General features: G+C 47.2%; 1 protein-coding gene across 1 annotated transcript in view; it reads left to right on the forward strand.

Moving 5' to 3' along the window:
- Nucleotides 1–3,850: 3,850 nt before the first annotated feature.
- The window catches only part of OTUD7B (OTU deubiquitinase 7B), a 155,215-nt gene continuing 134,784 nt past the window's right edge, over nucleotides 3,851–24,281 (forward strand). The window contains exon 1 of the mRNA XM_073609145.1: nucleotides 3,851–4,083. Within this exon, the coding sequence (XP_073465246.1) occupies nucleotides 4,071–4,083 (13 nt within the window). The 5' untranslated portion in view covers nucleotides 3,851–4,070. The remainder of the gene's footprint in view (nucleotides 4,084–24,281) is intronic.

Here is a 24,281-nt window from a genome sequence, read left to right on the forward strand (position 1 = left end):
GGATGTAAGCAGATGTAAACGAATGCACATACATTTACATCCAGCTGGAATGGAGGGTGCCTGTGTAAAAGGGGTCCAAGTTTAGAATACGGCTGTAACATAACAAAATGTGGAAAAAGTGAAGCGCTGTGAATACTTTCCTGGATGCACTGTACATCTAGCTGGAACAGAGGGCATGGCCGCCTGAAAGGAACCCAAGTCTGCTTTTGTGGACCCGAATAGATGTAAACTTATATAAACGGACGCACATACGTTTACATCCAGCTGGAACGTAGGGCGCCCCAGGCCAAAAGGAAAAGGGGTTTCTAAAGTCTTATACAATGAACATGGAAGGGGGGGGAGTTATTTTTCTGGTTGTGTACACAATGTGAATGTTTTAACCACTTCCTGCCTGCTGTATGCAAAATGACATCCGCAGGGTGGCTCCATTATCTTGATCGGGCATCATATGATGTCCAGCAGGATAAGCCACTCGAGTGTGCCCATCGGTAGTGTGGTGTGTCGCTCTAACGCACCGCATCTCCGATCTTGGTAAAGAGCCTCTGATGAAGGCTCTCTACCATGGGATCAGCTGTGTCCAATCACAGCTGATCACATAGTAAGCAGGAAGTGCCATTTATTGCCTTTTCCTCTAATCGCGCTGACAAGGAGCGAGTAGAGGACAGCCGATCAGCGGCTCTCCTGACACAGGGGGTCTGTGTTGATAATCAGCGCATTGATTATCAGTGCAGACCCATCAAGGATGCCCACTAGAGCCCACCAGGGATGCCAACCTGTGCCCACCAGGGATGCCAATCAGTGCCCATAAAGGATGCCAATCAGTGCCCATCAGTAACGCCTGTCAGTGCCTTCTCATCAGTGCAGCCTATCAGTGCCGTCTATCAGTGCCACCTATCAGTGCCCATCAGTACTGAATATTAGTGCCTCATCATCAATGCAGCCTTATCAGTGCTCGTCAGTGCAGCCTCATCAGTGCTCGTCAGTGCCCGTCAGTGCAGCCTCATCAGTGCTTATCAGTACCGCCTCATCGGTGCCCATCAGTGCTGCATATTAGTGCCTCATCATCAGTGCAGCCTCATCAGTGCCCATCATTGCAGCCTCATCAGTGCCTGTCATTGCAGACTCATCAGTGCCCGTCATTGCATCCTCATCAGTGCTCATCAGTGCAGCCTAATCAGTGCTCGTCAGTTCAGCCTCATCAGTGCAGCCTCATCAGTCCCCGTCAGTGCAGCCTCATCAGTGCAGCCTCATCAGTGCTCGTCAGTGCAGCCTCATCAGTGCCCATCAGTGCAGCCTGATCAGTGCCCATCATTGCAGCCTCATCAGTGCCCGTCATTGCAGCCTCATCAGTGCCCATCATTGCAGCCTCGTCAGTGCAGCCTCATCAGTGCCCGTCAGTGCAGCCTCATCAATGCTGCACATTAGTGCCTCATCATCAGTGCAGCCTCATCAGTGCCTGTCATTGCAGCCTCGTTAGTGCTTGTCAGTGCAGCCTCATCAGTGCCCATCAGTGCAGCCTCATCAGTGCAGCTTCATCAGTGCTGCACATTAGTGCCTCATCATCAGTGCAGCCTCATCAGTGCCCGTCATTGCAGCCTCATCAGTGCCCATCAGTGCAGCATCATCAATGCTCGTCAGTGCAGCCTCATCAGTGCTCATCATTGCAGCCTCATCAGTGCCCATCAGTACTGAATATTAGTGCCTCATCATCAATGCAGCCTTATCAGTGCTCGTCAGTGCAGCCTCATCAGTGCTCGTCAGTGCCCGTCAGTGCAGCCTCATCAGTGCTTATCAGTACCGCCTCATCGGTGCCTATCAGTGCTGCATATTAGTGCCTCATCATCAGTGCAGCCTCATCAGTGCCCATCATTGCAGCCTCATCAGTGCCTGTCATTGCAGACTCATCAGTGCCCGTCATTGCATCCTCATCAGTGCTCATCAGTGCAGCCTAATCAGTGCTCGTCAGTGCAGCCTCATCAGTGCAGCCTCATCAGTCCCCGTCAGTGCAGCCTCATCAGTGCTCGTCAGTGCAGCCTCATCAGTGCCCATCAGTGCAGCCTGATCAGTGCCCATCATTGCAGCCTCATCAGTGCCCGTCATTGCAGCCTCATCAGTGCCCATCATTGCAGCCTCGTCAGTGCAGCCTCATCAGTGCCCGTCAGTGCAGCCTCATCAATGCAGCCTCATCAGTGCTGCACATTAGTGCCTCATCATCAGTGCAGCCTCATCAGTGCCTGTCATTGCAGCCTCGTTAGTGCTTGTCAGTGCAGCCTCATCAGTGCCCGTCAGTGCAGCCTCATCAGTGCAGCTTCATCAGTGCTGCACATTAGTGCCTCATCATCAGTGCAGCCTCATCAGTGCCCGTCATTGCAGCCTCATCAGTGCCCATCAGTGCAGCATCATCAATGCTCGTCAGTGCAGCCTCATCAGTGCTCATCATTGCAGCCTCATCAGTGCCCATCAGTGCAGCATCATCAATGCTCGTCAGTGCAGCCTCATCAGTGCTCATCATTGCAGCCTCGTCAGTGCCCGTCATTGCAGACTCATCAGTGCCCGTCATTGCATCCTCATCAGTGCTCATCAGTGCAGCCTAATCAGTGCTCGTCAGTGCAGCCTCATCAGTGCAGCCTCATCAGTCCCCGTCAGTGCAGCCTCATCAGTGCAGCCTCATCAGTGCTCGTCAGTGCAGCCTCATCAGTGCCCATCAGTGCAGCCTGATCAGTGCCCATCATTGCAGCCTCATCAGTGCCCGTCATTGCAGCCTCATCAGTGCCCATCATTGCAGCCTCGTCAGTGCAGCCTCATCAGTGCCCATCAGTGCAGCCTCATCAGTGCAGCCTCATCAGTGCTGCACATTAGTGCCTCATCATCAGTGCAGCCTCATCAGTGCCTGTCATTGCAGCCTCGTCAGTGCTTGTCAGTGCAGCCTCATCAGTGCCCGTCAGTGCAGCCTCATCAGTGCCCGTCAGTGCAGCCTCATCAGTGCAGCTTCATCAGTGCTGCACATTAGTGCCTCATCATCAGTGCAGCCTCATCAGTGCCCGTCATTGCAGCCTCATCAGTGCCCATCAGTGCAGCATCATCAATGCTCGTCAGTGAATGAGAAAATGTGCTCATTTACAAAAAATTTTAACAAAAACAAAGGAAAAAAAATTGTCCACATTTTCTGTCTTTTTTTATTTGTTTAGCAAAAAAATAAAAAATCGCAGAGGTGATCAAATACCACCAAAAGAAAGCTCTATTTGTGGTGAAACAAAATCATACAAATGTCATTTGGGCTCAGTGTTGCATGACCGCGTAATTGTCATTCAAAGTGTGAGAGCGCTGGAAGCTGAAAATTGGCCTGGGCAGGAGGGGGGTAGAAGTGCCCGGCATTGAAGTGGTTAAACCCAGCCTGGTATAGGGGAAGCCTGGTATAGCTGAGCCCCTGGCTGTCAGGTGGCACTACAAGTACCAGTAGGTCCTAAAAGAACAAGGTAGTCATGGCAACCCTAGACTGATGCTGTGAGGAACTGATGTAAGAAAAAAAGCGCCAAAATGAAAATGTCTCATGAAGCTTTCACTTCACACTGTTCAGCTGCAAATCAAAGTATATTTTTATTTCATTATAAGAACAGTTTAGAGTTGGTTGCCATTAGCAACCGGGTAATCCTCCTCAGCACGCTTCTCACACAGCAGCCTCAGGACGTGCCTGCAGGCTCCTCCCACTACTCTCAGCGTGCCTGCAGACTCCTCCCAGTCCTCTCACTCTGCGTGACCTGCTGAATCCCCACACTCAGCGTTCATGCCAGGCTCCACCCACAGGGCGGGCCGTAGCGGCTCTCGTAGAGCTCCCGACGCAGGCTCCTCCTACTCCTCCCTTCACGACGTCACGTGACGGCTCGGCGGACTACACGTCCCGTGAAGCCTTGCGCAGCGCTGGGCTGAGCTCCGCCAGAGGGAGGTCAGAGTGAGGGGAGCTTGGCTGGCTGGTGAGCGCTGTGCCCCGGCCCGGCCTGGGGGAGAGGGAAGGACATGAGCGAGAGGCCTGAGAGTGGAGAGGAGCGCAGTGTGACACCCCCGGGGACACCATGACCTCCAAGGGTGAGTGAGGGGCCCCTGTGAGGGCTTATATGGGGGGTGGGGGGCTCTGTCTGTGACTGGTGTGAGGGGGTGGGGGAGGTCCTGCTGGCTGGTGCTGATGCTGAGTGGTCCTGAAGAACTTCTGTGGAGGAGGAACACATTGTGGGGGTCTGTAGTTTGGTCAGAGGGTGGGGGGGGGGGCTACCTACAGCTGACATCTCCTCTGACACTGGGGGCTCTAAGACCATCTACTTTGTTGTGATGTCTCTGTGGTTTGGGGGAAACTTTTCTGGGTTGCACTAAGTTCCTGAGGATGCCTTTTGTGGTTGCAATAAGTATGGAAGGTTCTCCTGAGTCAGGGAATCTGTCTCGGGTTGTCGTGGTGGCCCCAGGAGATCAAAATTAATGTTTTGGATGGGAAAAAGTCTTTGGGGGGGGGAATCATATTGTGAGTTGCACTCGGTTCAGGGGGTATCGGTGTTTTGATCAGATATGTGCGATCTTTTCCAGAGGATGAGTGTTTGAAACCTTGCTTGAAGGGGAACTCATTGTGGGTTGCACCCAGCCTTGCACCTGTCTCGGGGGGGCTTTTTATATGGGTGCACTCTGCTGCAGGAGGACCCGTCGTAGGTTGCGCTCTGCTGTAGGAGGGCTCGTCGTAGGTTGCGCTCTGCTGCAGGAGGGCCCGTCGTAGGTTGCGCTCTGCTGTAAGAGGACCCGTCGTAGGTTGCGCTCTGCTGTAGGAGGGCCCGTCGTAGGTTGCTCTCTGTTGCAGGAGGGCACGTCGTAGGTTGCGCTCTGCTGTAGGAGGGCTCGTCGTAGGTTGCGCTCTGCTGCAGGAGGGCACGTCGTAGGTTGCGCTCTGCTGTAGGAGGACCCGTCGTAGGTTGCGCTCTGCTGTAGGAGGACCCGTCGTAGGTTGCGCTCTGCTGTAAGAGGACCCGTCGTAGGTTGCGCTCTGCTGTAAGAGGACCCGTCGTAGGTTGCGCTCTGCTGTAGGAGGGCCCGTCGTAGGTTGCGCTCTGCTGTAGGAGGACCCGTCGTAGGTTGCGCTCTGCTGTAGGAGGACCCGTCGTAGGTTGCGCTCTGCTGTAGGAGGACCCGTCGTAGGTTGCGCTCTGCTGTAAGAGGACCCGTCGTAGGTTGCGCTCTGCTGTAGGAGGGCCCGTCGTAGGTTGCGCTCTGCTGTAGGAGGGCCCGTCGTAGGTTGCTCTCTGTTGCAGGAGGACCCGTCGCAGGTTGCTCTCTGTTGCAGGAGGACCCGTCGCAGGTTGCTCTCTGTTGCAGGAGGACCCGTCGCAGGTTGCTCTGTTGCAGCTCTCTGTTGCAGGAGGACCCGTCGCAGGTTGCTCTCTGTTGCAGGAGGACCCGTCGCAGGTTGCTCTCTGTTGCAGGAGGACCCGTCGCAGGTTGCTCTCTGTTGCAGGAGGACCCGTCGCAGGTTGCTCTCTGTTGCAGGAGGACCCGTCGCAGGTTGCTCTCTGTTGCAGGAGGACCCGTCGCAGGTTGCTCTCTGTTGCAGGAGGACCCGTCGCAGGTTGCTCTCTGTTGCAGGAGGACCCGTCGCAGGTTGCTCTCTGTTGCAGGAGGACCCGTCGCAGGTTGCTCTCTGTTGCAGGAGGACCCGTCGCAGGTTGCTCTCTGTTGCAGGAGGACCCGTCGCAGGTTGCTCTCTGTTGCAGGAGGACCCGTCGCAGGTTGCTCTCTGTTGCAGGAGGACCCGTCGCAGGTTGCTCTCTGTTGCAGGAGGACCCGTCGCAGGTTGCTCTCTGTTGCAGGAGGACCCGTCGCAGGTTGCTCTCTGTTGCAGGAGGACCCGTCGCAGGTTGCTCTCTGTTGCAGGAGGACCCGTCGCAGGTTGCTCTCTGTTGCAGGAGGACCCGTCGCAGGTTGCTCTCTGTTGCAGGAGGACCCGTCGCAGGTTGCTCTCTGTTGCAGGAGGACCCGTCGCAGGTTGCTCTCTGTTGCAGGAGGACCCGTCGCAGGTTGCTCTCTGTTGCAGGAGGACCCGTCGCAGGTTGCTCTCTGTTGCAGGAGGACCCGTCGCAGGTTGCTCTCTGTTGCAGGAGGACCCGTCGCAGGTTGCTCTCTGTTGCAGGAGGACCCGTCGCAGGTTGCTCTCTGTTGCAGGAGGACCCGTCGCAGGTTGCTCTCTGTTGCAGGAGGACCCGTCGCAGGTTGCTCTCTGTTGCAGGAGGACCCGTCGCAGGTTGCTCTCTGTTGCAGGAGGACCCGTCGCAGGTTGCGCTCTGTTGCAGGAGGACTCTTTGTGGAAGCTGCAGTGGGCATTTTTGCTGGTTTCTGGTACTTGGGGCATTTTGTCATAGGAATCTTTTGTAGGTTGTACCAGTATCTGATGGTAGTTCTTTGTAGCATCAATTTTTGAGGCTCCTCAATTGTTGGTTACATAAAGTGATTGTAAAGTCATGTCGTACTTACTCACTCTGTGCAATGGGTTATTCTAGGGGAACCCTTTGTAGGTTGTACTGTGCTCTAGGAGGACCCCTGCAGCAGTAATCTTCCAGGTTTGCTGAACCTGTAAAAAGCACTCGTCAAGAGTGCCGACTACGCCCAGCCTTTCCACCTCTCTTCTCCAAGCTGTACTAGAGCTACCATCAATGACAGCGCTGTATAAATTGAGGTGGACCTTCATCCTCCATTCATAGGCTTTCATTGATGATCTAGTACAGCCTCTATGACTGGAGGTGGGGTGGATAGGCTGGGCATAGTTGGCACTCTTTAAGAGTGCTTCTCACAGGTTCAGCAACCCTGGCAGATTACTCGGGCAGAGGACTGAAGATTTCAACTGAAACAGCCACCAGCACAAGTGACGCTTCTAGATGAATGAAAGTACCATCCCTTGTGCTGAATATATATTTTTTTAAATTTAACTAAACTTAGTCTAAGTTTTTTGGGGGGATCTCTTTGTAGGGTCTCCTTCACAAGATGCTCAGGACGTGGTTTGTCTGCAGTTGGCAGCAGGTGTAATCTGGTACTGATGTGGAGTGGCTCTGGGCAGTTGGCGGATCTCTGTAGCTTGACCTGAAACTTAAAGAGGAACTTCAGTCATTTCTGGGGAATAAAAAAAATAGGTCAGCAGCTACAAATACTGTGAAGCTGCTGACTTTTAATAAACAGACTTGCCAGTCCAGGAGTGCAGCTCTGTCCTCACCCGGGCCGGTTCTTCGCTAGTCTTCGGACCCCAGGGGCCGCCATCTTGGATGTGGGAAGCTGGCTTGCGACTTCCTGGCGCTTCCACAGCCGGCTTTCCACTGCACATGCTTGAGATGCCCCGTGCTTTCTGAATAGTCCTGAAGTCTCCTGGGACATGTGGCGAGGTGAACCTCCAGACAAGCAGGCAGTAAGTGGGAGTGGGTTACTGTCAGAAGGGGGTACCTGCTCCCCAGAAAAAGACATTTCAGTATAATAAAGGGGGAGGCTTGAGGATGAGCGGAACTTCATATTTTAGGCAAAGTTACTCTTTAAGAGCGTCATCATCATGTGGTCTTAAGATGGGGTGGACAGATTAAAGTATGGAGGGAATGATTGTAAATTGTGCCAAGCTTGATGGGTTCTTTGTGTGTTTGGTGGTGTTGATGATGCATTGTCGCTTGAAGGAATGCTAATGAAGCCTTCTCTGCAAGTGCATCATAGCCTGAGAATCCTGGCGAGAGGGTCAGTGTCATGCAAGCTGCAAAACGGGAGCTTTGGCTTGGACCTTTTGCATTTAGTGTGGCTTGTAGTCCACATAACTGAACACTTGCTCATGATAATTTGCGTCCCTTCAATGGATTGTGCCATTGCTAAACAATGCATGGGCAACCCACAGCCCTCTAGCTGCAAGGTGGGCATGTCTTTGTACAATTCAGGAATCAATTTTGAGGAGCCTAGAGGAACTTTTTGGAATAAAGTAAGATGGGTTTCAGCTGCTAAAAGTAGAAATGGTGCAAAAATTAGAAGCCAACTGTAATTTATGTAAAGGAGCTGGTTCATGAGATCGGTCGGTCCTTCAGTTTTATGATCCAGCATGCCTGTCCATCCACTGGCTTGCTAGACATGCAGGGACTCCTTTCCTTTCGTGTCTTCTCGATGGACTTGTACCTGGCCTATAACATGCGTATTTTCTAAAAATGTATTGCTGTTCTCTGGACACCCCAGTCCGGCCTTTCTCAACCTTTTCAACACAGAGGAACCCTTGAAATAACTTTCCGGTCTCAGGGAACCCCTGCTAGAAATGACGATATCTACAACTCCTGAAACATGAGTCTGATGGTCAGTGGGAAGAATGCTCCTTACACTTGTGGTCATTGGGAAGAATTGCCGTACTTCCTTACAGATCAGTGGTGTTAGTGGGAACTTATCTGAGAGGAAGAAATTGCTCAAGGAACCCTTAGCAACCTCTGGGGACACCTTAGAGTAGAGAAACTGTCTAATAGAAGAGTAAGGATATTGTATTAAGAGTACAGTGAAGGTTGCGTTATTGCAGCTTTGTGGTGGATGTCTCTGCCCTAGTACTAGCTGGCACTCTGGTAGATTTCATCTGAGGCCTCAAATGCTACAGGTATTTTGCTATGCGACAAGACTGCCTTTGATTTTACATATTATTGAAATCATCGAATAAAACCAAATGATCAGCTATCTCTCTTCTAAAAGACTGATCTGCACTTTAGGATGAGACACTTACAAACTATTTCTAAGCCTGACCCTTCAATATATCATACTGATGATAACCACCAAGTGCAAAAGTTTGTTTCTTAATGCGAATAGCATTGTACTGAGGAGGAGTGGCTTTGCACTTGGTGGTAAAATGTTATTCAATGCTAACGTTTTACAAGCAGTTTACTTGGGCACTTGCTGCGTCTGCGTGTTTAAAAGCTGCCTTTCATCTCCATTGAGCTGGTCCACAGATCCCTGCTGCAGGTGCCCTCCCCTAGAGTGGGCTTCATTGCCTTTGGGGTCCTATGGAGCCACCCTTAAAGTGGTTGTAAACCCTTCCATTTTCCCAGTGAAGGGACTATCCTCAGATGATACACAGAGATGAAACAAATCCTCCTACACAAGGTGTATCTGTTTATCTGCAGTCTTTACATCTGTCCAAAGTGCTGAATTTTAAAGGGGTTGTAAACACTCGCTGTTTTTCACCTTAATGCATTCTATGCATTAAGGTGAAAAACCTTCTTTACTGCAGCAGCGCCCCTGAGTCCCCTTATACTTACCTGAGCCCTGAAATTCGCACGATGGGAACAAGCACACCCGCTCCGGCCGGTGTCTCGTGTCCTGATTGGATAGATTGATAGCAGCGCAGCCATTGGCTCCCGCTGCTGTCAATCAAATCCAATGACCCGGGGGCGGGGCCCTACATTTGGCTTCTATGGACACCGAATGCTGGACTCTGGAGCGCTCCTGCAAGGTAACCCCCCCCAGGGAGAGCGCTTCTCCTAGGGCAGGGGTGTCAAACTGGCGGCCCTCCAGCTGTTGCGGAACTACAAGTCCCATCATGCTTCTGCCTGTGGGAGTCATGCTGGTAACTGTCAGCATTGCAATGCCTCATTGGACTTGTAATTCTGCACCAGCTGGAGGGCAGCCAGTTTGACACCCATGTCCTAGGGGGTTATACGATGCGGGGAGGAGCCGCAAGAGCTGCTGGGGGACCCCGGAAGACTAGGATCGGTGCCACTCTGTGCAAAAGGAACTGCACAGTGGAGTTAAGTATGACATGTTTGTTATTTAAAAAAAAAAAAAAGCCTTACAATCACTTTAAGGATGAGCTCAGGCGTGTTCGCAACTCCACGTGCCTGCGCCTGCCAGGAAGCTGACACTCCACAGCGCTAATCGCAGGCAGTGAGACATTTTGCGATCCACGGCTGCACAGTTCAGGAAATGTCTCAATACCTGTGATTAGCGCTGCAGAGTGTCAGCTTCCTGGCGGGAGCGGGCACATGAAGTTGCGAACACACCTGAGCTCATCCTTGCTGAATTTATAAAACCTGTTTGAGATTTCAGATAAAAGGGGGCGGAGAGCTGAAGTTGCATACTGCAGAGTTCAGTGAGGAGAGCCACACCCCCTGCACACAGGAACGGAGCTGAGGTTGGTAATCAGCTGGAAGTCCCGCTGTCACCTTTTTTTTTTTTTTCTCTTGGTGTCAGGAAAAGTGATTCATGCTGATAGCAGAGGAAGGAGGCTGCAGACAGAAATGACACTTAGTGCTCTGGATTGAAGTTTACACTATCGAGTGATATGCTTTGTTCATATTTCATGTCTGAGGTTTACAACCAGATCTTCACTGCATCTGTGCACCACAAACCGAAAATGACATTTTAATACATTTTTATTATTCAGTCTACCCCATTCAGCCATGTCTCTGTACTTTATTTTGGTGATAAATCTCTTTGAAAAATAACCCCTAGGCCTAGGATTTCTGGCTGTGGCCATCTTGAGTAAGGGCAGATGATTCATGCAACATTTACTTCCTGCCCTTAGCTCCCGTACATGTACAGGAGAGTGTGCTTATCTGAGAATACCCCTCCTTCTCTCCTCCCCACCTGAAGACTCCTGGGATGTATGCCATTGTTTGCCTAGGCAGGAAACCAGGAAGTAACTGAAAAAATGTAAAAAAAAAAGTTTAAAACAAGAAAAAATATAACATATCTTCCTATCTATTTACTAATACTAGCGGTATGAGGATTAAAAATAATCAGTATTGATTGGGTGATGTTCCACTTTAAAGCAGAGCTAAAGTTCCGCTGTCAAAAACTCTGAGCAGGCTCTTTATTGCAGAAGAGACATTCAGTGTCTCTTCTGCAACAAAATACACCTACCTACCTGCTTGCTTCTTATGCGCAGCTCAGCTTGCATCGCCAACATGGTCCCTGTGTGCCGGGATGGCTTACTCCTGCTCAGGAGTGATGACGTCATGCTCCAGCCAATGAGGACGGCAGAAGACTGGCACCCAGCAGAAGATACCAGCAAGGGACGGGGACCATAGAAGAAAAGGTACGTTTTTAGCTCTGATTCAAAGTGGAACTTTATTCATAAAACGAAGTCCTGATAGATCAGGTTGTTCCCTTTTGCAGGTATAGCGATGTACAACATTAAAAAAGAAGAGCCTATACTGTTTTATATCCAGTAATACACTGGATCGCCCTGCTCTGCACATGCTCAGTTGATCCCAAAACAAGAGCCACTAGAGGCCAATCTGCTGACAGTCAACACCAGGGATATGCAATTAGCAGACCTCCCAGCTGTTGCAGAACTAAAAGTCCCATGAGGCATAGCAAGACTCTGACAGCCACAAGCATGACACCCAGAGGCATGATAGGACTTGTAGTTTTGCAACAGCTGGAGGTCTGCTAATTGCATATCCCTGGCCTACAGATTTACTGCTGCTCTGGGCTTCAGCAAAATGGCAGCCTCGGGCAAGAAGAAACTAGAGCAAGGCTGGAGGCAATTTACAGCACACACTCATTTTGGTAGTATAATTATTAATGTGGAGTGTATGTTCCTTGCTAAAGAACATGATTTTTTTTTTTTTAATCAAGTTGTTATGGGTAAAGTTCTGTTTTAAGTGTTTGCCTTCGCGGGAGAGGCCACAAGGCTGTTTTAGGACACTACCTAAGCCAGCACAGGCAACAAGAAAGGGCTAGACAGGGCTTGGTAGTGCATGGAATTGTGGGACACGTAGTCCCGAGGAGGGGGGATGTTCTATACTTTACTGTTTTTTTTTTTTTTTTTTTTTTTTTTTTTTTATTATGCACCTAGTATAAGTAGAAATTTGGGGAAGTGGCACAAAGCATAGTGGAAGCTAGTAAGCAGATCTGACTAAATCTTTCTACAATTTTCTGTACTAAAACATGTATTTCCTCTGCTCAGCTATGCCATACATACCTGATCCTGTGGAAGAATGTGAGAGTTTGATACTATCTTAAATCTTCCGCATGTTCCTGACTGTTCAGACACCGGGCTCCATGAACAGTAATTGTATGCTTTATGCAATTATAGAGGGATTATTTGCTTACTTTAGGTGTGCATGATTTGTTTCTAGCAGAGTTTTTTTTTTTTTTTTTTTCTTTTTTTTTTAAGCCATTGCTGATCTTCTGGCAGATTACACTGCATTGTGGTAGAATTGTTTTCTTAACGGATATGGTTGTATTTCACACGTATCCCTTTGCAGCAGGCGGGGAGTTAAGTCATCCATTGGGCAAGAGTGGTGGCTTCAGGAATGTGAATGAATACGGTGATTCAACCGGGTGTGTGACGGCAGACAGGCCAAAGATATTTTGTAGATCATGGAAATTTTTGGTTCATATTAGGGCGGCATCTGTTAATGTATATCTGGTGTGATCAGAATGGTCTGTGCCCACTTTTCAGCAACTTTCCTAAAAGAACCCAGAGTTTGTCCGCGTAGCAGAGACATCCATTGGAGGATGTAAATGATGAAAAGCTTAGGTGTTAGAATATGTGACAAGAGGTAATGATCATTATATCACATGCATACTGTGTGTATGAATAATAATAATAAAAAAAATATAGTAAATAAAAAAAAAAAAAAAAAAAATATATAAACTTCTCAATAAATATATCTCTATCGATATAATATAATTTGTTTTATTTTATAATTTGTGTATGTGAATGAATATATAACAAAACAATTAACCTCATTTTAATCTAGAAGGTTATATTTAATTTGTTAATAATAACCATTTTCCACCTCTTCGGAAGGTCTGTTTCGGGTCTCTGCCAAAAAAACAATCTAGCTCTAAGCCCAGGTTCACACAGAAGGCGGGTTTGAAATCGTGTGAGTTCAGCTGAATCGCATTTTAATCTCAGGCTTTCCAGCCTGGAGGAGAGATGTGGGGTCTTATTGACCCCACATCTCTCCACAAAGAGGACCGATCACGCACTATTCCTATTACAAGGGATGTTAATAGGAATAAAAGTGATCAAAACTTTTTTTAAAGAGAATGTGTAAAAGTAATAAAGAATAAAAAAAAAATTATTGAAAGAACCCCCATCCCTGCGTGCTGGCACATAGAAGCGAACGCTAACGTAAGTCACGCCCACGTGTGTAAACGGCGTTCAAATCACACGTGTGAGGTATCGCCACGTGCGTTAGAGTAAAAGCAACAATTCTAGCTGAAGACCTCCTCTGTAACTCCTAAACAGGTGACCTGTAAAAAAATTGTAAAGCATCACCTGTAGAGATTTTTAAGTACCGAAGTTTGGCGCCATATCACGAGTGTGCGCAATTTTAAAGAGGTATCTATTTACTCGGTGTAATATCATCTTTCACATTATACAAAAAAAAATTGTGTTATCTTTAGTGGTTTTTTTTTATATGCATGAAATCACTTTTCTCCCAAAAAAAGCGTTTGAAAAATTGCTGCGCAAATACTAATATATAAAATATATATATATATATATATATATATATATATATATATATATATATATATATATATATATATATATATATATATATATATATTATATTATAATAGTGTAAAACAGTAGTGTATAATGTTTGGGGGTTCTGAGTAATTTTGTAATTTTTCTACCAAAAAATGATTATTACATGTAGGAGAGAAGTGTCAGAATTGGCCTGGGTGGCAAGGGGTTAATTAAAGTAATATACAAATAGTTATCATATATTGTTTTTAAGGCAATTTACTAAATTTTCAAAATCTGTACTTTGTTTTTTAAATTCATGAAACAGTTTTTTTTTTTTTCCTCCAAAAAAAGCATTTGAAAAATCGCTGCGCAAATACCATGTGACATAAAAAGTTGCAACGACCGTCATTTTATTCCCTAGGGCAGGGGTAGGCAACCTCGGCCCTCCAGCTGTGATGAAACTTCAAATCCCATCATGCCTCTGCCTCTAAGAGTCATGCCTCTGATTGTCAGGGTCTTGCAATGTCTCATGGGACTTGTAGTTTCACCACAGCTGGAGGGTCGAGGTTCCCTACCCCTGCCCTAGGGTGTCTTTAAAAAAAATGATATATATGTTTGGCGGTTCTGAGTAATTTTCTAGAAAAAAAAAATAGATTTTTACATGTAGGAGCGAAGTGCCAGAATTGGTTAAGTGCTTAATACCAGCACTGGACCTGTAACATTAAGGCTCGATTCACACAGGGGCAACACGACTTCAGCGCGACTTTGCAAGGCGACTTCAATACGGCTTCAACGCGACTTCAGCGCGACTTTAAGCAATTTACAATGCGACTTCAAGTCGCCTCCAGGACAGGCGACTTTGGCTGTGGCCAATCACAGAATAATCAGCTCTCTGGGAGGGAGGGGGTTTGCCTGGGCGAACTAATTTTTTTAACTGTAAAGTCGCTTCAATATAGATGGAGATCCGACTTGGAGGCGACTTCCATTGAATTCTATGGGTACAGGTCGCCTAGAAGTCGGATCCAAGTAGTACGCTCTGAAGTCGGAGCGACTTCAGTAGTGTCAATTAAGACGCTCTCATTCACTGTAATGCAAATCTCACAGTAAAGCGACTTGGGGCGACTTGAGGGCTTACAAGTCGGATCCCAAGTCGTCCTAGTGTGAACCGACTCTAACTCATCAAGAGCGCCGACTATGCCCGCCTTTTCTGCCCCCCTCTTCCATTCATAGAAGCTGTGCTATAAGGTCAGTGCATAAATTATCTAAGATCGGAAGATGGGCTACCTCCTCCTTTCATAGATTGCTTTTCACTGATGGATGAATAGAGGAGGGGGCAAAAAGGGAGGATTTAGAAAACCAGGGAAGACAAATTATAAGCCAAGAAAACATAAGAGTTAAACACCCAGTGAGTCGTGACATAAACCTGTCATAGGAGAAAGATGGGGGCAGTCATGATTTTCCATTAAAAAAAAAAATTACAGAGAATTTATAGTACAGGATTATAGGAGAGACAGATGGATCTACAGTGTTTGGATTTTAGTGTAAGTTAGATAATGAAAGCAAGCATCTGATTGGCTGCTCTTTCAGGGAAGTCGAGCGTCCATCGGACTGCATCCCAGCGATCCGGGGAAATGCTGATTTACAGGAACAAACGTTTACATACAGTAAAGCCCAAGGAATATAATTCAGCAATCGTTCACGCAAATTGCTTTTAAAATGTTGGGACAACATCAGATAGCGAACGATCGCTAGACATAATTTGAGAAAGGGAAAGTTTATGGTAAATAAATCTGACGTTGTGGTAATTAATGGCGGGGTGTGGTGGGTCAGAAGATTTCCTGGATAAATAGAAGCTGGAGGAGATGGTTTACCCAGAACACAAGTTATCCTTTGGAAAGGGAGAGGCGAATGTTTATATTCAAATTTATTTCCTTGTCCTCCCATCACTGAGAGAATTTATATTGTCCCACTTCATAGGTGGAGAAATGGGGGGAAAAAAGGTGACGGTGCTTCCAATATATAAAAAACGAGTTCTATGTTGTGATACAGAACATAGTATTAGGAGTACAATATGGATGCTAGGCCTCTTCCACATAGACAGCAGTTTCTACCTCTCTCTGTAAAGCGATCTGTGTTGGATCGCTTTAAGGTGGCAGAGTAATGGTTTCTAGGTGTGAGGACAGGAGACGATCCTGCTGCCTCCTGAATGTGGTGTGTGTTGTTGTTGTTTTTTTTTTTTTTTTTTTTTTTTTCAGCTGAACAGGGATTTTGCAAGGAAACGTTGCAACACAACTGCAAGTTAAAACATTTTGCTCAAAGCTGGGGAGCGGCCCCCGGGGGCCAGTTTGCCAGTAGGCAGGTTTGACAGGCAGTGCCTATGTAGTCCCCTCTGGCTGCATGTTACATTTAGTTGGGCGGTTGGGGGGGGGGGGGGGTAGTAAAACTGGCTCAACTGCTTGTTTTGTTTTGCCACCCCTTGGCTGTCTGTGTGAAAGTGGTTGTAAACCCTTCCATATACCCAGTGAAGTGACTGGCCTCAGGTGATACACAGAGATGAAACAAATCCTCCTATATAAGTTGTACCTGTTCTGTCTTCAGTCTTCTCTTCACAACATCTGTTCAAAGTCCAGAATTTATAAAGCATGTCTGAGTTGTCAGACATAAGGGTGTGGGGAGCTCTGCGGAGCTGGGTGTGGGGAGCTCTGCGGAGCTGGGTGTGGGGAGCTCTGCGGAGCTGGGTGTGGGGAGCTCTGCGGAGCTGGGTGTGGGGAGCTCTGCGGAGCTGGGTGTGGGGAGCTCTGCGGAGCCGGGTGTGGGGAGCTCTGCGGAGCCGGGGGTGGGGGGCTCTGCGGAGCCGGGTGTGGGGGGGGGTGAGGCTCTGCGGAGCCGGGTGTGGGGGGGTGAGGCTCTGCGGAGCCGGGTGTGGGGGGGAGCTCTGCGGGGCCGGGTGTGGAGGGGGGCTCTGCGGAGCCGGGTGTGGAGGGGGGCTCTGCGGAGCCGGGTGTGGGGGGGAGCTCTGCGGGGCCGGTGTGTGGGGGGGGGGGGAGCTCTGCATGGCCAGTTGTGGGGGGGAGCTCTGCGGAGCCGGTTGTGGAGTGCTCTGAAATTTGATTGGAGGGAAGGGACACACCTCCTTCACACAGCAAACAAGAACAGAGCTGAGGCTGTCAGTCACAGGCTGTGTGTTGGAGCTCCTTTTCTTTCTCTTGGTGTCAGGAAAACTTGTCATAAGTGATTCATGCTTATAGTAGAGGGACGAGACAGCAGACAGAAATGACGCTTAGTAATCTGGACGGAGACAAGCACACATTATAGAGGGATATGCTTTGTTCAGATTTCATGTCTGAGGATTACTAACACTTCAAAGTGTATTAAGGCCTCATTTACACAGGCGACAATAAAAATAGGTTGTTGAGCCGCACTTTCACCACCTCCTGATTGCCCGTCTGCAAGTCAACATGGTAGCTGGCTATTTTAGTTCCTATGATGCTGCAAAGTCGGGGGAGTGGAGGATTGAATAGGTAAAGCCCATTTCTCTGGCCCCCTTAGGCCTAAACTTTTACAGTTCCCCACTACAGGGGAAGATTCTTCATTTGCCTACCCTTGCACAGATGTACCCCACTCCAAGGCACTGGGTTCATAGCTTTTCTAAAAATCTGATTGGCTGGCTTCCTTTGCTTTGGCACCTGTCATGTGACCTGAGACAGCTCAGCAGTGATGGTGAACCTTGGCACCCCAGATGTTTTGGAACTACGTTTCCCATGATGCTCCACTACACTGCAGAGTGCATGAGCATCATGGGAAAATTAGTTCCAAAACATCTGGGGTGCCAAGGTTCTCCCTCACTGGCCCAGAACAATCAGCATTTTCTGGGTGAGGATAAACCGGCTTCCCAGGGTGAGGTGGTGAGAGGGTTTCGGTTTATTATTAGTCAGGAGATGTTCTTTAAATAAAAAAAAAAGGGAACAATAAAGCCCTGCACAGGAAGTGTGCTAGAAAACCTGGAAGAGGTGATCTTGTCACATTCCTCTCATGCTCCTTACATGGGTGCGTCCTCTGACCTCCCTGCCCTGCAATTTTATTTTCTAACTCCGAATCTCAGCGGTTTCCCTGCCCCAAAGTTCAGCTCCCGCCACACCTCTTCCTTTGCCGAGAGCTGACTTGGACTCTGGATTGTGTTAGCTTTTCTTATCTCAACTGAAGACATTCACTGTTTAGATGTGCGCCCATTCAGGGCAAAGTCACAAGTTTTAATATAGAGCGGAGATAGTAAACATATACTCGGCTTATGCTCGCTCGCCAGGCCCCTGCAGAATCATAATCTACATTTCTATACACAACACTGGGCCAAAGCCAGCAAAGGGTTACAATATATCTAAACCCAAAGAACGAAAAAAAGTATTGTAATATTTCAGCTTACCAGTCCTTAGATTTGGCTGCATTAGTTTTAATTCCTGCCAGTAATACACTTACTGTCCTAGGATGACAATGTTCACTACCTACCTACCACATGTGTCAAACACAAGGCCCATGGGCCAAATCTGGCCCATCAGGCCATTTCATGTGAGCACCTCTCGTGCAGCTGCAGCAAATTGCCTTGTTTCAGCAGTTGTCAGTAAAGACGTCAGTTTTGTACCCTTAACACATCAATGCCCGGCACCGCTGCTGTTTTGCATGTAACCGCTCGAAGAAGCAGTACATTTATGTTGGGCCTCTGGCTTGCCCTGGGTGCAGACTACAATGAAAGAAAGCATCCATGAGGCTCTGGGACTTTGATATGAGTTTATACAAAGTAGTGATGGGGCAAAAAACCATTTGAAGAGCCCACTGACTCAGGTTAGGCTGCTCGTGATGGACAAGGCTACACTCCCAGTGGGTTCCTTAGCAAGTTACCAGTAAAAAAATTATTGCATGTGTGCAAGGAGCACCAGGCCAAAAAAAAATGAGTCGAAATGAATTTATTAGCATTGTGCTAAAAGGCAACTAACGCGTTTCGAGAGTCAAACGCATTTGCAGTCTTTTAGCACAATACCAATAAATTGTCTTTATTTTTTAGTCTGGCGTTCCTTTTTGTTTTTTGTTTTTTTATTAAATTTTTTGTTTTTTTCTGGTTGCCCTGCATGCAGACAATTTGGGGACTGGCATTCTCACACACTTGTCGCAACCCTTGTTGCCCTTCTGAAAAGCAATCTGTAGTGGAAGCAGCCACATTCACTTGATTTGGGTTGCTTTGGCAGCACTACTCCCTGGCAAATGTGAGGGTGGGTTATACGTTTTTGCTGTGGTGTGTGTACCGCCCGGAGCAGCTGCATATTCTCCTTTAGGTGGGCTTTTGTTTTTGCTGCCCATGTAATGGGGGGGGGTTAAAAGGGACGCCTTTATTTTAATTTCCATTCCATGTGACAGGAAGCGAAGGGAAGTCTTTATAGGGACACAGACAGTATTTCTATTCCTGCAGAAGAATTTCAACAGTGAAAAAAAAAATGCATTGTTTTAAAATATGACAAGTTCTAACCCTTCCCAGCCCTATCCTACACAAAACGCTTTATAGCTCATATCCAGGCAAAGCTCCTCCAACTCCCCCACCCACTCAAATACCTTCTTAGTGTTATTCTTCACTCGCATAAGTCTGCTGTCCTCGTCCCTCGCCTGGTGATTCAGCACTGCAGTCTGTGCCAACGCCAACTGGAGCCTGAGAGGACCCAGCCACTGGGCAGCCAATAGAAAGCATCCCCCATTACCCAGGCAGCAATATGGAGGCCTCCCTCCTCTATTTTGAAGGAGATAAATGATTGGAGACCACAATTAAGTGAGTAAAGGGGGGCTCTTTGCTTTATTTTTATTTTTTTGGGTGGTGGGTAAGCTAATGCCTGGAGTTCTGCTTTAACCACTTGACCTCCGGAAGGTTTTACCCCCCCCCCTTCATGACTAGGGCATTTTTTTTGCTGTTCAGCACTGCGCTTCTTTAACTGGCAATTGCACGGTCATGGAATATTGTACATTAAATTACAATTTTATTTTTTTCACACAAATTGAGCTTTCTTTTTGTGGCATTTGATTCCCCCCCTCCCCCCCCAATTTTTTTTTTATTTTTTGTTCTATAAACGAAAGACTGAGAATTTTGAAAAAAAAAATTGGTGTATATTGGTTTGTGTGAAGGTTATGATGTCTACAAGCTATGTATGTAACTAATTATATATATATATATATATATATATATATATATATATATATATATATATATATATATATATATATAATTTTCTGTACTGGTAATGGCGGTGATCAGCGACTGTGATAGGGTGGCGGGCAATCTGGCGCTAACAGACACTATCTGGGAGGGTCACTAACTGACACTGACTTCAATAGTGACACTAATACTGCATACTGTCACTGTACTAATGATACTGGGGGGAAGGGGTTAACATCTTGGAGCAATCAAAGGGTGTGCTTAAAGCAGTTGTATGCCCTGACCCCCCAAAAACACGGGCGATCTCTTCAGGTCCACCTGTCAGTTTTTTTAGGCGGACCTGAATGGACGCTCCATAGACCTCTATGGAGCATCGGATGTCAGTGGTGACATGTCTGCTGACATCCGACCCGCTCCGATCCGAAAAAGTGTGATGGAGGAAAAACCTATTTTTCCATCCATCTGCGGATTGGTGACGACGGACTCTACGGTCTGTCTTCATCCGATCCCCCATAGGGGAGAGCGGCGCTCTGACAGGTCCGTCCCTGCACAGTGTGCAGAGACAGACCTGTCATCTGCCTGCTCAGCGGGGATCCACGGAGCGATCCCCTGCTGAGCAGAGCGGGCCCCGTACACGTCCGTGTGAGCCCTGAGGCAAAGGCATAACGAGCTCCGCATACTAGTTCATTATGAAATACTTACCTTAGAACAAAGAGCCCACACCGCCTCGCGGTCACCGATGAGAAAGCTGACATGTTGCCTCAGAGTGCATACAGCCAATGACGACGTTGGCGCATATGCGGGAGTGACGTCATCGTGCCCCCGACCACTCATGTAGCCAGACACTGCGAACCCGGAAGGATGACCAAGTGAAGATGTCAGCCGTCTCAGCGCTGACATTGCGGCACTGGAGGGCTTCGTTCTCATAATGTGCTAGTATGCAAATGATCATTGGCTGAAATCAGTTGCCAAACTCGTGCTGTGTCCAATCGTGCACGCACCCCGAACCCGGAAGAAAGGTTGGGACGTACAGGTACGTCGCCTGGCCTGGAGCTCCCACCCTCTCACAGTACATGGCGAAAATTCCTATTTGGAATTTTTTTTTTTTAATAATTATTTGTTGTGTGTTTGGGTATGACAATGTTCTACTGTTACATCAGTAAGACCTAAATGATTAATGTTCTGTGCCTCCTGTTTAACCTTCTGTTCCATGGGATCTTCTGACCCTGGTTTGATCATCTCCAGTTGTAATCAACTAATGTTTTTTTTTTTTTTTTTTTACACCACCTCCCTTTTTTCAGGAGGGTTGTATTTCTATCGTACTTGTTTTTCATGCTATGTACTTATGCTATGATAAATGCTTAGGCCGAAACGCGTCAGTATTTTGGATGTTACTGCTATGATGCTTAACCACTTCAATACCCGGGCACTTTTGCACCTTCCTGCCCAGGCCAATTTTCAACTTTCAGTGCTGTCACTTTTTAAATGACAGTTGCGCGGTCATGCTACACTGCACCCAAACTAAATTTTTATCATTTTGTTCCCACAAATAGAGCTTTCTTTTGGTGGTATTTGATCACCTCTGCGATTTTTTTTTTTTTTAATTTTTTGTTAAACTAATAAAAAAAAGACTGTCAATTTAATTAAAAAAAAAAAAGTTTTTCTTTATTATAAAATTTTGTAAATAAGCAAGTTTGTTCTTTCACTGATGGGCACTGATAAGCTGCACTGATGAGGTGGCATTGATAGGTGGCACTGGTGGGCACTGATAGGCGACACTGGGCACTGAAAGGCTGCACTAATGGGTACTTATGGGCGGCACTGAAAGGTGGCACTGATGGGCACTGAAGGCTGGCACTGATAGATTTCACTGGTGGCACTGGCAGGCATTTTTCTTTGGCACTGATTGGCAGCTGCCTGGGCACTGATTGGCATTTCCCTGGTGGTCTAGGGTGGCATACTTGGTGGTCCAGTGTGGTGGCCATCCCTGGTGGTCCTGGATGGGCATCTGAGGGGGGGGCTGCGCTGATAAACAATCACCACAGACACCCCCCCCCCCCCTTGTCAGGAGAGCAGCCGATCGGCTGTCCTCTACTCGTGTCTGTCGATCAATGGCTCTTCCTGTTTACATCGTGATCAGCTGTGATTGGACACGGCTGATCACGTGACAAAGAGTCTCTGTCAGAGACTCTTTAACTAGATCGGAGTTGTGGTGAGTCAGACTGACATGCCGCAACAACGATCGCGGCGATGCGCGCCCCCGAGTAATTGTAAAGGATCGTTTTTTTAATTTTTTTTTTTTTTTTTTAAATAACAAATGTATCATATTTACCTCCATTGTGCAGCTCGTTTTGCACCGAGTGGTCCCGAACCTGGTCTTCTGGGGTCCCCTGGCAGCTCTCTTGGCTCCTCCCCGCATCAGACAACCCCCTAGGAAAAGTGCTCTCCTGGGGGGGGGTTACCTTGCGGGCGCACTCCCGAGTCCAGCATTTGCGTCCACAGACACGAATGCCGGACTCGGCCCCGCCCCCCCCGGCGCCTGCGTCATTTGGACTTGATTGACAGCAGTGGGAGCCAATGGCTGCGCTGCTATCAATCTCTCCAATCAAGAGTCGGGACCCCGTGGAGAGAGGGAGAGCGCGTCACCGCTGAGGAGATGAAGGGGCTCAGGTAAGTAAAACGGGGGGGTGGGGGGGCCGGTGACTGCCAGGTGTTTTTTCACCTTCATGCATAGGGTTACAACCCCTTTAAACGTTTTTCAATGAGGAATCTGTCCAGTTGGCGGCTTGTTCTTGTTATGGATTCATTGCGAATTTAATAGCCAGACCACCGACTACTCTGCACTATACAGCGGTAGAGCTTGGGTGAGGTTTGTCTTGTCATTTCTGGAATTTTATCTTTACTGGCCACATGCTTGTTTCAGGTCAGCTGTTTGGGTATTGAAGCCGGGGGGGGGGGGGGGATCATACCAGGAAAGTGGCACTTCTGGGAGGAGAGGAGAGCAGCGGGAGATCTCGCACGTGGTCAGACTTCTGTTGTCCATCCTTAGTATTGGACACAGAAATAAAACATGATCAGGCTGAGAAGTGGTCAGTTTCAGGTGCCTCTTCCTTTTTTTTTTTTTTTTCTCTAAATTGCGATTTATAATGAACGCTTGCCGGCTTTTTTACTTTTTTTTAAAAATTTTTCAGCAGAGTAAATAATTGCCAAAAATGAAATGTTGTGAATAAATTGCAAAGCGTTTTCTCATTTTAAACCTGTGTGAATGTTCTAACCGTCCCCCATTGTGTTCTCTGTATTTCATGCTTATCTGAAGTCAGACTTGTTATTGCTCTGCTTAAGTAATTGCAAAATAATTAGAAGGCAGTTTTGGGAGTAAAGAGGCGGCCGGCTGTAACATTGAATCACCTTTTGATGAAATAGTTTTCCTATGGAGTATTCTTCCACATACGATGACCTCATCCTTTTTTCTGGGCAAAATCAGACTTGTAGTCCCGGCGTTTGAACAGGTCAGGCAAGTACATGGCCCAGCTTGTGATGTGAACACGTTGGGCAGGTCTGCCAGTGCCGGTCTGGTTCTATTCTCTATCTCTGCCCTGTGTGTAGTGTGGGGGGGGGGGGGGGGGGGGGGTGCTGCTCCTTCAACAGTTCACACAATTTAACCACTTAAGGACTGAGCCTCTTTTTGAGATTTGTTTACAAGTTAAAAACTTTTTTTTTTTTTTTTTTTTTGCTAGAAAATTACTTAGAACCACCAAACATTTATACTTTTTTCATTTTTTTTTTTCTTTCTAACACCCTAGAGAATAAAATGGCGGTCGTTGCAGTGCTTTCCGTCACACTGTATTTGCGCAGCGGTCTTACAAGCGCACTTTTTTGGGAAAAAATACACTTTTTTTTAATTAAAAAATAACAGTAAGGTTAGCCCAATTTTTTTTTTTATATCATGAAAGATCATTTTAAGCCAAGTAAATTGATACTCAACATGTCACGCTTCAAAATTGCGCCCGCTCATGGAATGGCGACAAACTTTTACCCTTAATCTCCATAGGCGACGTTTAAAAAAATTCTACAGGTTGCATATTTTGAATTACAGAGGAGGTCTAGGGCTAGAATTATTGCTCTCTCTCTACCGATCGCGGCGATACCTCACGTGTGTGGTTTGAACAGCGTTTTCATATGCGGGCGCTACTCATGTATGTGTTATCTTCTGCACGCGAGCTCGGCAAAACGGGGCGCATTTAAAAAAAAAAAAAAAATTTATTTATTTTTTTTCTCATTTATTTTACCTTTGGTTTATTTTTTCACCGTTTAAAAAAAAAAAGAAAATTGTGTCACTTTTATTCCTATTACAAGGAATGTAAACATCTCTTGTAATAGAAAAAAAACATGACAGGACCTCTTAAATATGAGATCTGGGGTCAAAAAGGCCTCAGATCTCATATTTACACTAAAATGCGCGACTTCATCGCGGCTTGTGTTAGACTTATATAACAGAAGCCATTGAAAGTCGTATTGAAAGATAATCTTACACCGAGTAAATTGATACCCAACATGTCACGCTTCAAAATTGCGCCTGCTCGTGGAATGGCGACAAACTTTTACCCTTAATCTCCATGTGTGACATTTAAAAGATTCTAC

The sequence above is a fragment of the Aquarana catesbeiana genome, linkage group LG13 (genome assembly GCF_042186555.1).
Source record: "Aquarana catesbeiana isolate 2022-GZ linkage group LG13, ASM4218655v1, whole genome shotgun sequence".
In the NCBI taxonomy this organism is placed as follows: Eukaryota; Metazoa; Chordata; class Amphibia; order Anura; family Ranidae; genus Aquarana; species Aquarana catesbeiana.